At 32.9% G+C, this 15,145-nt stretch overlaps 1 protein-coding gene across 2 annotated transcripts in view; it reads right to left on the bottom strand.

The window, feature by feature from the left end:
- Positions 1-3,496, bottom strand: part of LOC131072029 (FKBP12-interacting protein of 37 kDa) — a 132,367-nt gene extending 128,871 nt beyond the window's left edge. Inside the window, exons 1-4 of one of the 2 annotated variants that reach the window (XM_058008031.2) lie at positions 3,247-3,496; positions 612-690; positions 478-517; positions 320-363 (exon numbers count right to left, since the gene is read on the bottom strand). In XM_058008031.2, coding sequence (XP_057864014.2) covers positions 320-363; positions 478-517; positions 612-638 — 111 coding nt within the window. In that variant the 5' untranslated portion in view covers positions 639-690; positions 3,247-3,496. The remainder of the gene's footprint in view (positions 1-319; positions 364-477; positions 518-611; positions 691-3,246) is intronic. The other variant, XM_058008030.2, reaches the window with a different exon arrangement.
- Positions 3,497-15,145: the final 11,649 nt, after the last annotated feature.

The following is a 15,145-nucleotide window of genomic DNA, read 5'->3' as shown; positions in this document are numbered from 1 at the left end:
ACTTGTGATGAAGAGATAACCCAAGAATTGTAGATAGGATTTTTAAATGAACATTTTTGGAGCTATGCTACGGAGATTCAAAGGAGAATGACAAATTATTTGCCCTTCCAACATGATGAATTGACGAAAGAATAAAAGATTATGTGTGCATGTGTGTGCACCTGTGTATTCTTCTTTCGAGATTCCACCCATAATTGCCTTCTTAAAAAATGAGAATTTATTCTTCCACAACAATAATATCATTTTAACTCCATGAGATTGTATGTAATATTCTTTCCTTACAATGATATGCTAAACTAAAAAAATCTGTTTAAAATACCTTGAAGTCTTCATCATCATCTAAAGGACGAGGCCGCTTGTTACCTGCAATAATGGACAGTTGGATAAACTAAATAGTTAGTATTTCTTTGTCAATCCTCTAAACAAAAAAATAAAGAGTTTGGATTAAAAAATAAAGAGTTTGGATTTTGGACATACGAGTAATGTTTCCTGCATAATCTCCACCAAAATCATCATCCTGTAAAAGGTCAAAAAGAAATTTGTTTGAAGGTATATAATAAATAAAATATATATGCAACAATACAAAACAATAGTTGGAAGAGTCAGCATACATCATCCAGGTTAGGGGAACTGGCCATGGCGGTGACACAACTCAGTGCCAAATGCTCATTATGTTTTCCTTACTCCCTTCTGAGCACACAATCAAATTCTTCAGAAAAAACGTCATCAAATAATGTAAAAACCATTTCTAAATTCCCCTACTATGGCTCAAGCACAATTCTTGATCTCTACGAGGATAGATGGAACTCAATCCCATTAATCCCGCAAGAAAAGAAGAGAAAATAACCAGCAAACAAGAGGAAACTTAAGATAATTGTTAGGAAAGCCCACAGCGGAACCAAGAACAAAGTGCCATATCCCTAACTCTTTTCTATATTTTTGTTGCTTGGTTCAGTTCATTTAACAGTTTGGAGTGTAACAGTAAGGCATATTTTAAAATCTTACAAGTTTTAATGGTGTCAATATGTTATTTATCATACTAAATTAGCCTAATACTTCTATCAAATTCTCTCATGAACCATATTAATGTCCCATAACTAAATCAAAAAAGTAAGCTCATTTTATTAAAAAAGGTGGGTTAAGAAATTTAACGCATGGGCTATCTTAGCTTTTTTTAGAGCTTCAATGATTTAAGTTTGGGAGTGTCAATACTGCACAACTATTGTCATGGCAATAAGCAATAGATACTCCAACATAAATCAAAATGTGACCGCATACACAACCTATTAAAACAATCAGAGGGCTACACCGGTTGCATCCTAGAAGTTTCTCTTTTTTATGAGTGAATTACGCTTAAGAACAGAAAAGCGATAGAGGAACTTTGCATGTTTTCAGAGCATTGACCTATAGATTTATTATCCAATTGACCCTTTGTTGAACATGATTTTATCTGTGTTACATGAGAACACATCCCCACCCATCAAACTCTTGTCCCTATCTCCTTAGACATCCCCAAAAAGTAAATTCTAGAAACGTTTTCAAAACTTATCCCCATTTTAGGGGATGGATGGAAATGGCTAGGGGATGCCTAGCCATCACTGAGGCAGCCGGGGACTTCTCAGACATCCCTCGATCGTCCCAAGGACAGCCAAGCATCCCCTGCAGCAAAGCATTTTTTTAATAATGCTACTGAAAAAATTTAAATAGCATTCATAACATGATAAAGGACTGTTAAATATATCATGACAGCATCAAAACAGCAGCAATAAATATACCATGACAGCAGTATAACAACAATTAAACTAGTATATCTATATTTATAAAATATAGGTAAATTATGTCGAGAGATATCTTATAATAGAAGGGAATTGACAAGAGCTTCAATTAGTATATTTATATTTAAAAATATATATATATAATATGCCAAGAGATATCTTATAATAGATGATAATCATCTGTAAAACAAATGTTCTTCTAGAATACTAAAACACCAAGAATACAAATCCATTAAAGTCCTCAAATGCAAAAAGTTGTGATCTAGCTGGAGACAAGTGGCGAGGGTTCTATTTTATATGGAGTAATAAAATAACACCTCCACAAAAGCTGAAACATGGCATATTTCATGCATTTACCTGTCATTTGCATGTCAAATTGTTTCAAAAATGGATATTTGTTTACGGACATTTTGATATCATTGTAGATGCCTCTCGGCATAATTAACGATGAAAGGCATGAGAGCAACAACTGTAGCATAACAGCAATAAATATATCATAACTCGGATTCATAGTTTATGATATACATTATATAACACCTAACACTATCAGAAATTATTTGGATTCATGATTTATTTGTTCAAGCATACAACAATAAATATATCACAACTCAGATTCATAGTTAATGATATACGTTATATAACAACTAACACTAACAGCAATCATGTGGATTCCTGATTTAATTGTTCAAAAAAGTCTCAAACTTAATAATTCTTGATACGGTATAAAAGTCCATTATTATTGTCAGTTGCAAAAGAGATTAAAGGTGCATTGGTCATGATCTGGTACTGTATGGTATTGTATGAGAAATGCAAACAAACAATTTCTTCTTTCTTCTAGAATGTAGTTGGCATGCTGCAGACATCATCCAACACCATTTTAACAGTTCCATATGTTATATTACTGCTGTCAACAGTGTCATGTCTCTCTCCCTTTCCCTCCCCCCAACTACCATCCCCCTGTCATAGAAACGTCATGAATGATCAACAAATAGTAGCTATGTTAACCATGAAACTGTTGTGTTGACCAAAGGTTTGATTAGTTGAATTTTTTTCCTACTTTGATTAGACAATCTGTTGTTCAACTAAAAATTTGAATTCATATAAAGACAAAATAAATTCATTCAAAGAAACAATTAAACATGCAAAACAAAATGATTCCTTCTGAATGTAAATCTAAATTCAAATACAAAGCATGGACAACACCCTAAGAGAACATGGGAGAGATGGCAAAAGATATAAACAATGGAGTTGGGAATAACCTCAGGACCCTCCTCCAGTTAAGAAACCTAAGGAAAATGTACAAAACTTCAGCCCCTTGCTCATTTAAAATTAACAAATGTGTCTCAGGTCATTAGAGAACTCACAATTTCTTTTGATTATAAGTTTTCAGACACATTTTAGTTTCAGGATGTATGCAGGAAGACCGCACAAATAATTAAATGTCCATATATATCTAGGGAAAAACAAACACCTGAAACAGCTTGAATTCTTTTCTTGATTCAGATTGTGTAGCAATTCCGTGGTCTTCTTCCATGATTTTTAGCGTTTATTCAACCTGTAGCGATTACGTGACAGTTTTTCCATGCTTTTAAACTTGAATCAAAGAATCCAAAAATATTTCCATTTAATACACCTTCAACTTGTATTGATTCGACTTTTGCAGAGTTAGTCTGTTCAAATTATCCAGGGTTAGGCTGCGCTCACATTTTTAAAGAATTTTTCACTGTTGTGTGGTTTCATGAATCTAATTATTTTGTATATTTAATTTAATGTTAAAGTATATGATTAATTGATTAAAAAAATTAATAAATGAATATTTAAAATTTAAAGATGATTACAACCTCTTAAATTGGTGAGGGAATTTAGTCTCTCTCTAAATGCACCAACTTAAAAGTATTGTTTTTTCTTATCAAACCCTCTACTTCATTAAAACATTTCTTTCATGAACCAAAAGATAAATGAAATAAATGCATTACAAATAGTATTTATTATTTCTGAGTTGAATATTTATACGTTATTTTTAATTTTTAATTAAAATAATCAATTAGGTTAATTAGTTTATATTGATAAATTAGTTTTGTGTTTTGATATTTTAAAAAAATTCAAATGGTTAGTATTTGTCTGAGCTAAACTTCATCAGTCCCTTTTCCATTATTTCCTTGTTTGATACTGGTATATTTGGCTTATCCACTCTTAATGAAAATTTTAGGAAAAGATTTACAATAAACATCATGTATTGGAAACGATACTACTCTTGGCGGTTATATATAAAATATAATAGAATAGAATGTAATAGAATAGAATACTTTTAATCTCCATGAGACCAAGAATATTCATCGATTATTATTTTATTTTTTTCTCCCTTTTATTTATGAACCTCATTGTGCGATATTGTCCTTTTGGGGATAACTAGTTGATTATGTGTCTTCATAATTACATCTTTGCATTTTATTTATCTATTAATTTATATGATTATCTTATACTCATTGTGACATTTATTTAGTTATCAAGTGCTTATTATCTTATCATCCAGGGGTTCGTGCATAAATTATGATTTTAGTAAGCTTATTACACTTTATATCTTATTGCATAATTTCTCTCATGTGGGGGTAATCATTTTGACACGTGCTCTCATGGTCACACTTTGTGGGTGTGCTTGCATTACCTACCATGCCTTGAGAACTTCCATCTCACACTCAAGGGCAAGATGCCTTCCTAGTTTTCTATTATACAGCATCACCTAACCAATACATGCTCATACTCTTAGAAGTTGCATTAGGGGCATATGTTATATCAATGTCCCTCATGCATACATAGGTTTTTGGTCATTAAGAATCATATCCCACTTTTACATACCCACATAAGAAGCAGCTACATATCTATGAGTAGTATCTCCAATTCATGTTCTCATAATGCTCACCATTAGACATTTACAACTTGTTTATTACACGATGCATTTATTACATTTACTACTTTACATGATTATATGCTTAGCTTACATTTGTAATTCTATAATGTATGGAAATAGAGATTCACTTGTCTAACATGCAAACTAGGAATCAAATCCAATCCCATCGATTACATTAGAGAACAACCAATTAGACCTCAACTTCAAACCTATTGGTGAGAGTTGAGCACTATGGTTGTTTCATTGTTCTCTTGTTGAATTGATTTGAATTGATGAATGAGATGAATGTAAAGAACTAGAGTTACTAATGAAAATTTGGCAATGATCAGTATGAACAAATAGATACAAAATTAATATGCAGATTTCAAGTACAAATCTAGAAATGGGAAGCAGAGAGGAATTTGTGTTCAAAATCTAGGCTTGAAAATGTGGATCAATGATGCTAGTTGACCTTTGACACAAAAGTGTCAGATGTAGACAATGGAAATACTTTTAAAATAAGGATATCATTTTGAGTATCTCCCTAAAGTTTCATCAAAAAAGTGTTGGTCGTTGATGCTAGGCAACCTTGACCTATTTTTTTTATTTTTGCAAAATTTGGTCCTACGTGTCTTAGTCTACACTTTTCAAAATTTACTCTCCATAATTTGCCACCTACACACACAAGACCTGAAAAAATGTCATTCAGTTGATAGGGGTTTAACTAGGTCAAGCCCCAAATTTGGAATTAACCCTGTAATGAATTGAAATGAAAGGGAAAGCATGCCTTGATTAGGCAAATGATGGATCTAAAATTGAAATTCTTGAATAGAGTACTTAATTGAAATGATTATATCCTCAATTGATGATGCAATACTCTTAGGATAGGTACTCCATGTGTTGATGCAATAACATGATAAATCTTAACAAAATCCATCATGAAATCATAATAAAAATATAATTGAGGATGTCTTGTTGTAGCTTGTTGCTCCTTAGACTCAAATCTACTCTTGAATTAGATCGATGAAATGAATTAGGAGTGATGTTTTATAGGGATCTCAAATTAAAATCACCTTTTGACCGACTTAAAATAATAATTTTTTCACATTGTGGATAGTTCTGGAAATGGCAAGACCGACTCTTTAACCTCTCAAAATTTTGTCAAAAAGCATTAGTCACTGATGCTATTTGCAACATTGACCTGGAAAAATAGGCCCAAAATATTAGGATCGCGAGATAATAGGAACCTGATTTCATAACTATAATTTATATGAAAAGATGATATTTAAGCAAGGAAAAGTTATTTTGAAATTTGAAATAGGGTAGGACTTATAATGAATTAAGATGATGAAAGATAAAGGGCACACATAAAATTAAGGGCCCAAATAATAAAGTGTTGATATATTAAAGTGAAATAAGACTATTGAATTAAATATTAATTTAAAGCAACCAAAGGTCCTATAATGCATAGAGGAATGGGAAATACTAAAATGGATGCTAGGAGAGTGTGAAATTAGACTTCATAATTAAAGGAGTATAATTTATGAAACTACAATTTCATATATTATTTTTTATCTTATTTGATTCCTTACATCTAATGGATGCAATTAATTGAAGTGGGCATATTGTTTTCTAAGACCCTCATATTGAAGTTGTAAACAATTATAATAACATATAAAGACTTGATTATTGTAACAAAATGAATTGTTACCACACGACATGACAATGCCCAATATGTCATGTCATCCCACAATCATTGAGCTAGGCAAAGCATTACTGTTTTTTGCACATGTGAAATCTCCTTATAACTCTTGCTTCCCAACCTTCTTCTCATGATCATTAAAAAAAAAATAGTTTGCAATTATCTTGATTTTCACTAGTGTCACAAAGACTACTTGTGGCACATTCCTCTATTTTGTAAGTTCCTATGGAGCACACATGTTGAAAAGATGGACTTGCATAAAGATAATAAACAAGATCCATTACTTTATATGGATTTAGATATCATTTTATATTTGTGTTTGTGAGTGCTACATACTTTAAGATACATGATAATGGGAGGATTCAAATGTACCTCAAAGTGGAGGCAAAATATAATAGTGAAATTTGTATATGCCAATTCCTATTTAGTTTTGTATAAATTTGAGCGAATAGTATAATACATGTAAAATATCAACAAATGATCCACTATTGTGAAAAGTCAAACTCATTCACCCATGTCATCATTCACCATTATTTACAAATATATCCCCCCTTTATTCACTTGCACGTGTATTTTTTTTACATTCACTCTAGTTATTTATTGATTATGCCTATCCATGCACATTTTTTTAAAGATTGTATATCCACCTTAATTTAGGTATCATCTTGTCTAGGGTCAATACCATGAATGAGAGAGTGATCCTACATTAGCAAATTTGACCCCTAAATTTAAAAAAATCAAAATCTAATTCAAACTTTAGTTGACTCTTCTTGATTCATTTTTTATATAAGTTTAATTAAATATACATGTGTATGATTTATTGTTATTTCCTTTATTTAAATGCATTCAATCGCATTTATTTTATGCTTTATAAAAGTGTTGAATATAGTTCACATTTAAGAAGGACCATGCTAGGAATATTTTGATTGGAGCATCCAAAAAGAACTTAACTTTGTATCACGTCACTTTAGTGCATCTAAATGTTTCAAGATTATTATCGTCAACTATCCACACGACCCTAAAGTTGGTTTTTTTGGGGAGTTGACCAAGGATAACTTAACCCTTGGTGATTTAGTAGTTCTCTAAATATATAAATATAGATGATGACAATCCTTATAGTAGAGTATAACATCACGAATCATGGAATAAAAATTTGTAATAATAATAAAAATATTTTCAGATAATCTTAGGGTAGAAAAATATACAAACAAGTATATAGGATCCTTCATGCAAAATAATATACAAATAAGACATTAAGATGATATAATATATACCTTGGAAAAAAACGAACTTCCAAAAGCATCCACACTCAAATTATTACTTGTTATAATATATTTGTAGAGTCTCCATAAATAATTCTAAAACATAAAATTCCATTCTCCACATGCTTATACATAATGGGTTGTTGGTGTGAACAAGGAGGGTTACCTTACCAGTTTCCCTTTTAGGTCCTATTTACACTAGTTTACTTAGGGAATCCTTATGGCATCATCACTTTATATCCAAGTCATAAGATTAAAACACATGTAATAATCTTATATTTTTCTACATCTCACCTTGGCCTATATAACCAATGGGTTCTCAATTAAATTTCAATCCATCATATTTAAACGTATTTATGTACACATTGTGCATTTGCATCCTTCAATAGCATTTAGAACTATTCTCTCTTGTTCTTTCATTGAATTTCTAGATCTCAAGGGATTGTCTCAATAGTCAAATCTTGCATGGTATAGAGAATTGTATATCAAAACTTAGATGGATGATCATGCAACCACGCATCACATGTAATGCTTCACATATTCAATTTGTAAGAAAACACAATACAAATGACAGCCGACTTCAACCACTAAACATGTGCTTTCTTTTATAGATTCGATATCACACAAAACCGCTAAGATTTATAGATCATGTGTCTCAAAACAATGAGAGCACAAAGCCATCGATTCTCTTATTACATTTTGGTACTATTTTTTCCAATATTAGATATATATTTAATATACATAACCCACACATAAAATATCTAACTAATGTTACAATACAAGTTTAAAAGTGACCCCAAATAAATATTTAACATGGCTAAACACATCTCCAAAGATGTGCAACAAATGAATATTTATTTTACATAATTAAAAAATATTTATTTTCTTATGTAAGGTGTGTAATGACCTTTTTCCTAATAAATTATGGGAATTTTAAAGTGGGTATGCACTATTAGTTATAGGGCTTTCATGTTAGATTTATATCTATAAAAAAGACCCATTATAGATTTGGCCCACAATAGAAGTGATATACAATTAATAACCTAAAGATAAGTACAAAGTAAGAAGCATTGTTTTCATCCTAGAAATATGTAAAATTCAAAATATCAAGATTATCTTTCTCCCTCTAGCATAAAGCTAACTATAACTCACGTGGGTAATATTTATTAATCTAGACTAATTTTTTCTTATGTGAATGCATCTTATTAGATTGGCCTATATTAGCCCAAGGAAAGATTATTCTATTTTGCATTTTGCCAAGTTCATCTACTCTAGGATGAAATAGTTACCCCCTAAAGTTTCTAATAATTATTAAATACTTTTTTCTTTTTCACATCTTATTTCTAGATCTAATTATTTGTTCATTCTTATGCTTCATTTACACCTCCTTATTCTAGGGTTTTGTGTGTTTAATTACATTAACTTTCACCCAACCTACCCACCCTTGCATTAACTTTAGGGTTTACATTTTACACTTTTTTTTCCAAATGTGACTTCAAACTAAACTCTTTGATATGCATTGTATCTTACCACAATATTATACCTGTAGCGTCATAAAATTGTGACCCTTGAAATTTTAGACCACATTTGAGTTTTACATTAGCGGATGAATCCCTAAGCCTGATCAGAGACTTGAAACATGCTCATGACATCAAAAACTTGCATTTTTCATCATTTTGCACTGCCTTTTTGTTGTTGCTTGTCCTAAATCAGACCACACCCCTGTCCCCCTAGGAAGAGGGCGTGGTGCCCTTGTCCTAGCCCTATTTTGGGCCCCCTTTGATCCTCCCTTGCATTGGGCTTATCAATTTGTGAGTGGGGAAACATTTTCTTATGTCAGCCTAAGAGAGGAAATTACCTAAACACCCCTAATTGGCAAGTATATAAGGAGCACTTCCCCTCCTATTTACATAAGTGAAGATAAGCGAGATCAAGTATAAGTGGATCATAAGGCAAAATTACAAGGCGACATTATCATCAATCATCAAGCATTCAAGCATTCATTCAAGCATTGAGCATTTCAAGTCTCCTTTCAAGGCTAGGTGTTGCATTCAAGACAAGGATTCAACCATTGAAGAGGAGATTTCTATCAACACTCAAGACATCCTATTTCAAGTATCCATTCAAGCAAATTCATCTACAAAGGTATCAACATCTCAATTACATCCCCTTCTTGAGGTTACTTCAAACATTTCCTTTCATTTACTTGCAACATTTTACAACCACTTGGTTAATTCCAAAACGGGGTTTGACCTGAAGGCAAATCCCCAATCCCAACAACATTTTTCTCTCTTTTCTCTGTGTAGGTTGCAGGTGCATGGTTGTAATTGCAGGTTTAGGCTTCATTTTCAGAGACGGAAAAAACATTTTTGGTGCACGGATTTTTTTAAGGACCATGCATAACTTACACACGGTCCCTACAACTTTTGCTCAGATTTGCAGGGAAGCTTCGTCTCAACATTCTACTACTAATTCTAGGTGCACAACTTCATCCTGCATCTCTATCTCAAGCTACAATCATTTCTTTGTCATTTATGCACTTAGTCTCAATTTGCTTAATTCAACTAGTCTATTACAAAAGAGGGTTAATTTACTTTCCTAATACTTTCCAAATTTACTACAATTCACTTAGTATTCAATCTCTTACCATTGGGGATTGGATCTAGTGAATTCAACCCCTCTTTTGAATGTAATGTGTGAAAAATTGAAGGGAATCCTTTGTGAAACTTTCATTCCTCTTTTGAGGGGAGTAAAGCTTTCCACTTGATCTCCCCTCATCATTTTTCACCATACTACATTTTGGTGAACCCGACGTCTTATATGCTTTACATTGAAAATTATTACTTTTCATTTATAAATTTAATTTTCTTGCAATTTACACAAACTTAGTGGTTAATTCATTCAAAACCCTAGTTGCTAAAATTGAAATTGAACTTGTATTTTGCAAAAATTGTTATTTATTGTCTTAGATCTAAAAATTACATTGCTTGTCAAATTCAATTCTTTCATTGTCTTGTTCAATTTGCAAATCAAATTTACAAAATTAAGTGGTTAATTGTCAAAACCCTAATTTTAAAACATGAACTTGTGCAAAAAATTGGATTTACATTTAATTTTCAGATTTCTGATTGTTTTCAGACTTGTCTTCTTGCCTGAAATTCAAATTTTCAATTTCCCTCCTTTTCCCAAAATTCAAAATTTTAAAATTCAGTGGTTAGGTCCTAAAACCCTAATTTTCAAATTTAATTGGATTTTGTGCAAATTTCAATCAATTTCAAACAATTTTAGTTTTCTAAATATTATTTAAGGTGGCCCTATCCATTAGGTTTGACGTTTTTCAAAATTGCAATTCAATTTCTTATCTTTTTCAAAACTCTAATAGGGTCCCATTTCGACATTCAAACCTTAATTTCACCTATCTAGAGATCGCAAAATCAATCAATTTTTTGGGGTTAGCTCTCAAATCATCGTAGCTTTCGTCCCTGAAAATTTCCGAAAAAGTTGGTAGGACCGTGCATAACTTACGCACAGTCCCTGGATTTTTTCCTTAAATTTGGGGAGACTCTTATGACTGTATTTAATTGCTTAAATCCAGAAAATTGGCTGATTTTTTATCGAATTTTGATCCCTCTAAAATCGAAAACATTTCCCAATTTCAACATTGCAACTTTCAAGGAAACATTTAAAATTAAGTGGTTAATTATAATCTGCCCTAATTTTAAGATCTTAATTGTGTCAATTTAAATTTGAAATTAAGTGGTATCCCAGTGGCCCTAATTTTAAATTTCAATCTCTTTTTATTAATTATAAATCTTTCTTGGAGATTGTATCATTTCTTCTTTCCACAAAGTTCAAATTGTATAATCATCATTTCTTGAATTTTGCATTATTCAATTTTGCAAACTTTGTTCCCAAAATTCAAAATTCAAATTTAAATTTCAAATTTTCCCTCTAGTGCATGAGTTTTACAACTATTAGTCCTACCTATACTATCCCCGGTAGACGAAGCATTAGAATTAAGACTTCCCAAGGTTTAATTCCCGAAGAGATGGAGCCTAATTTGGGTGACTTCTGCAATGAGAATATTGCTAATTCTTCCCATCCTAATAATATCTCTACCTACCCAATTGATGATTCTCATGATGAAGAAGAAGATTTGACTAGAGTTTCCATAGATCAACTTTCAAAATTGGACAATCAATTTGACAATTTCCAACAATGGACGTCCCAAGAATATCCTAATAGTGAAGCTCATCCATTAATTGAAATCCTAAAACACATGATTCAAAGTGATAAGAATGGAATTGATATATTGTGTGGTATTGCTCACATTGTTGATTCTAATATTATGACTATGAAGAGTTGTGTTGAGAACCTAGGTTATTCACAATCTGCTACACAAATCAATCGTTCTACTCCTTTGACTAGTTCTATGTCTAGTATTCCTATTTTCACTTCAAACATCATGGCTACTTCAACTCAAAATGCCATACCTACAACCGTTAGTCATGGGGCAATCCTTCTTCTTCATTCAATCCTCCATCTTTATCTATGCCTTCAATGAGTATTCCTATTGTCTCTCAACCAATCAATGTGACACAAGGGGGCAATTCATTCAATCATTTTACTCCTTTTAGTGTCTCATTCCCTACTCAATCATCACCTATGCCTAATTACCATAGTGTCCCACCATCTCATTCTCAATCAATTCCTTGTTCAATAACATCACACCACCTTCTCAATCAAACATGTCTAACATAAATTCTTCAACCGAAGCAACCATTAATAACCTTGCTCAAACTGTGTCTTCATTGCGACAAAAAATTACTTCAATGAGTCAATCCAACTTTACTGTGCCCACATTTGATGTTGTGAGCCCACTTTCTCTTGATATTGTTAGAGTTTTCCCTCCTAAACATGTTGAATTACCTCAATTGGAACTCTATAATGGAAAAGGTGATCCTTTAACACATGTCAAAACATTCCAAATTTTGTGTACTGACTTTGCTCATGATCAAAGATTGATTGCCAAATTGTTTACTAGAACATTAAGAGATAAGGCTTTAGAATGGTATTGCCCTTTGCCTTCTTATTCTATTACTTCTTTTCAACAATTAGAAAATGCTTTAATTCAACAATTTCAAAACAACATAGGTCCTAAAATCACTTTGATTGATTTAATGCATTGTAAACAAGGTGTTAAAGAAAAAGTGACTTATTTCATTGGCAGATACAAGCATTTGTGTTCTCAAATCTCTTTTCCAGTGCCTGATAATGATATTCAAAGAATTTTCATTTCTAATTTTCAAAAATACATTAGGGAAAAACTTCTCTTCTCTGAGTTTACTTCCTTTCCGCAGTTGTGCACAACACTTCACAATTATCAACTGACTGTGAGTCAAATGGAGCAATCTAGTCCTATGGCTCCGAGTGATAAGTGTGAGAGTGCTTAACAACTGTTTGTGAAGTTCAAACCAAATAAAGGCTTCATTAAATTCAATGGCACCATCAACAACAACAATGTGAATGCTACAACAGGTGTGCCTCCTATTTCTAAATTTTTCAAATGAGAGAGAGAATTTACTCCTTTGAAAGAATTGGTTCTATCACACTTCCTATTGAGGTTCATACAAGATCTATAGATGTCAACTTTGTTATAATTCCTTCATCTGAGCAATTCCATGTGAAGTTAGGCTACCCTTTGCTATCTTCCATGAAGGCTATTGCTTCTCCAATCCATAAGTGTTTGAAATTTCCCCACAATGGACAAATCATAATTGTTAACCATAGCTTATTTTGACCAACCGAAAGAAGCCCAAGTGTTCCTATTGATTACTTTTGGCCTCAACAATTCGAATCTCTTCCACCAAGAAGTGATGCTCTCTTTCAATCTTATCAAAAATGGAGGAAAGATGTGATTTTATCCTTAAGCCAACCTAGAACTCCAACACTGGATATTCCCATTATTCTTGAAGATGAGGTTCTTCCCCTAGCGGATAGAACTAATCTTCCTCCTAAGGAAGGTTCCCAATCTATTCCTATGGATGAAACCATGCCTTCTCCCAAGAAGAAAAATAATATTCCTCCTAAGGTTAGACCTATACATCCTCATGATGGACCCGGTCTCCTTCGTAAACCAAACATTCCTCCTTTATATGGTGAAGTCCCACCTCCTTCCTCTTATAGAGAGAAGAGACCTACCTCTCCTCTTGTCCAACCTAAAAGACTTCAACTTAAACATCCAACTGCCAAAGATGAAAATGTTCCTCTCATGATATGGTGAAAAGTGATGAGGGGAGATCAAGTGGAAATCTTTACTCTCCTCAAAAGAGGGATGAAAGTTTCACGAAGGATTTCCTTCAACTTTTTAGGCATATTACATTAAAAGAGGGGTTGAATTCACTAGATCCAATCTCAATGGAAAGAGATTGAATGCTAAGTGAAATGTAGGGATTTTCAAATGTATTTAGAAAGTAAATTAACCCTCTTTTATAACAGACTACTTGAATCAAGCAAATTGAGACTAAGTGTAGAAATGACAAAGAAGCAATTATATCTTGAGGTAGAGATGCGGGATGAAGTTGTGCACCTGAAATTAGCAGTAAAATGTCGAGACCAAACTCTCCTGTAAATCTGAGAAAAAGTTGAAGGGATCAAGTTGAAGTTGCAACTGGTCCTCCGAAAAATCTACGCATCAAAAAGGGTTTTTCCATCTCTGAAAATGAAGCCTAAACTTGCAACTACAGTCGCACACTTGCAACCTACACACAAAAGAGAGAGGGAAATGTTGTTCGGATTGGGGGTTTGCCTTTAGGTCAAACCCCATTCTGGAATTAACCAAGTGATTGAAAAATGTCGCAAGTAAATGAAAGGAAATGTCTGAAGTAAAATCCACCTCAAGAGGGGATGCAATTGAAATGTTGATGAATTTGCTTGAAAGGATATGCGAAATAGGATGCCTTGAGTGTTGATAGGAATCTTCTCTTCAATGGTTGAATCCTTGACTTGAATGCAACACCTAGCCTTGAAAGGAGACCTGAAATGTCCAATGTATGGTTTAATGCTTGAATGTTTGACAATAATGGAGACTTCTCGCTTTTTCACCGTACTTTCGCTTATGCAAATTGGAGAGGAAAATGCTCCTTATATACATGCCAATTAGGGGTATTTAGCTAAATTTTGTCTTAGGCCGACATAGGAAAACTTTTTCCGCTCAATAATTGACAAGCCCAATGCAAGATATGATCAAAGGAGGCACAAAATAGGGCTAGGATAGGAGCACCACGCCCTTTTCCTGCCCAAATTTAGGACAGGCAGTGCAGGGTGATGGAAAATGCAAGTTTTTGATGTTTTGAGCATGTTTCGGGTCTCTAATCAGGCTTAGGGATTCATTCGCTAATGCAAAGACCCAAATGCGGTCAAAAATTGCAAGGGTCACAATTTTATGATGCTAGATTTAGCCCCCACTTTAGCAGGAGTATAAGCGTACACCAATACTACCGGTAAACTACAAGGAAAC

This window comes from Cryptomeria japonica, chromosome 9 (assembly GCF_030272615.1).
Source record: "Cryptomeria japonica chromosome 9, Sugi_1.0, whole genome shotgun sequence".
NCBI classification, from domain to species: Eukaryota; Viridiplantae; Streptophyta; class Pinopsida; order Cupressales; family Cupressaceae; genus Cryptomeria; species Cryptomeria japonica.
The sequence above is the reverse complement of the archived record's forward strand: the minus strand, read 5'-3'. Positions and strand labels throughout refer to the sequence as shown.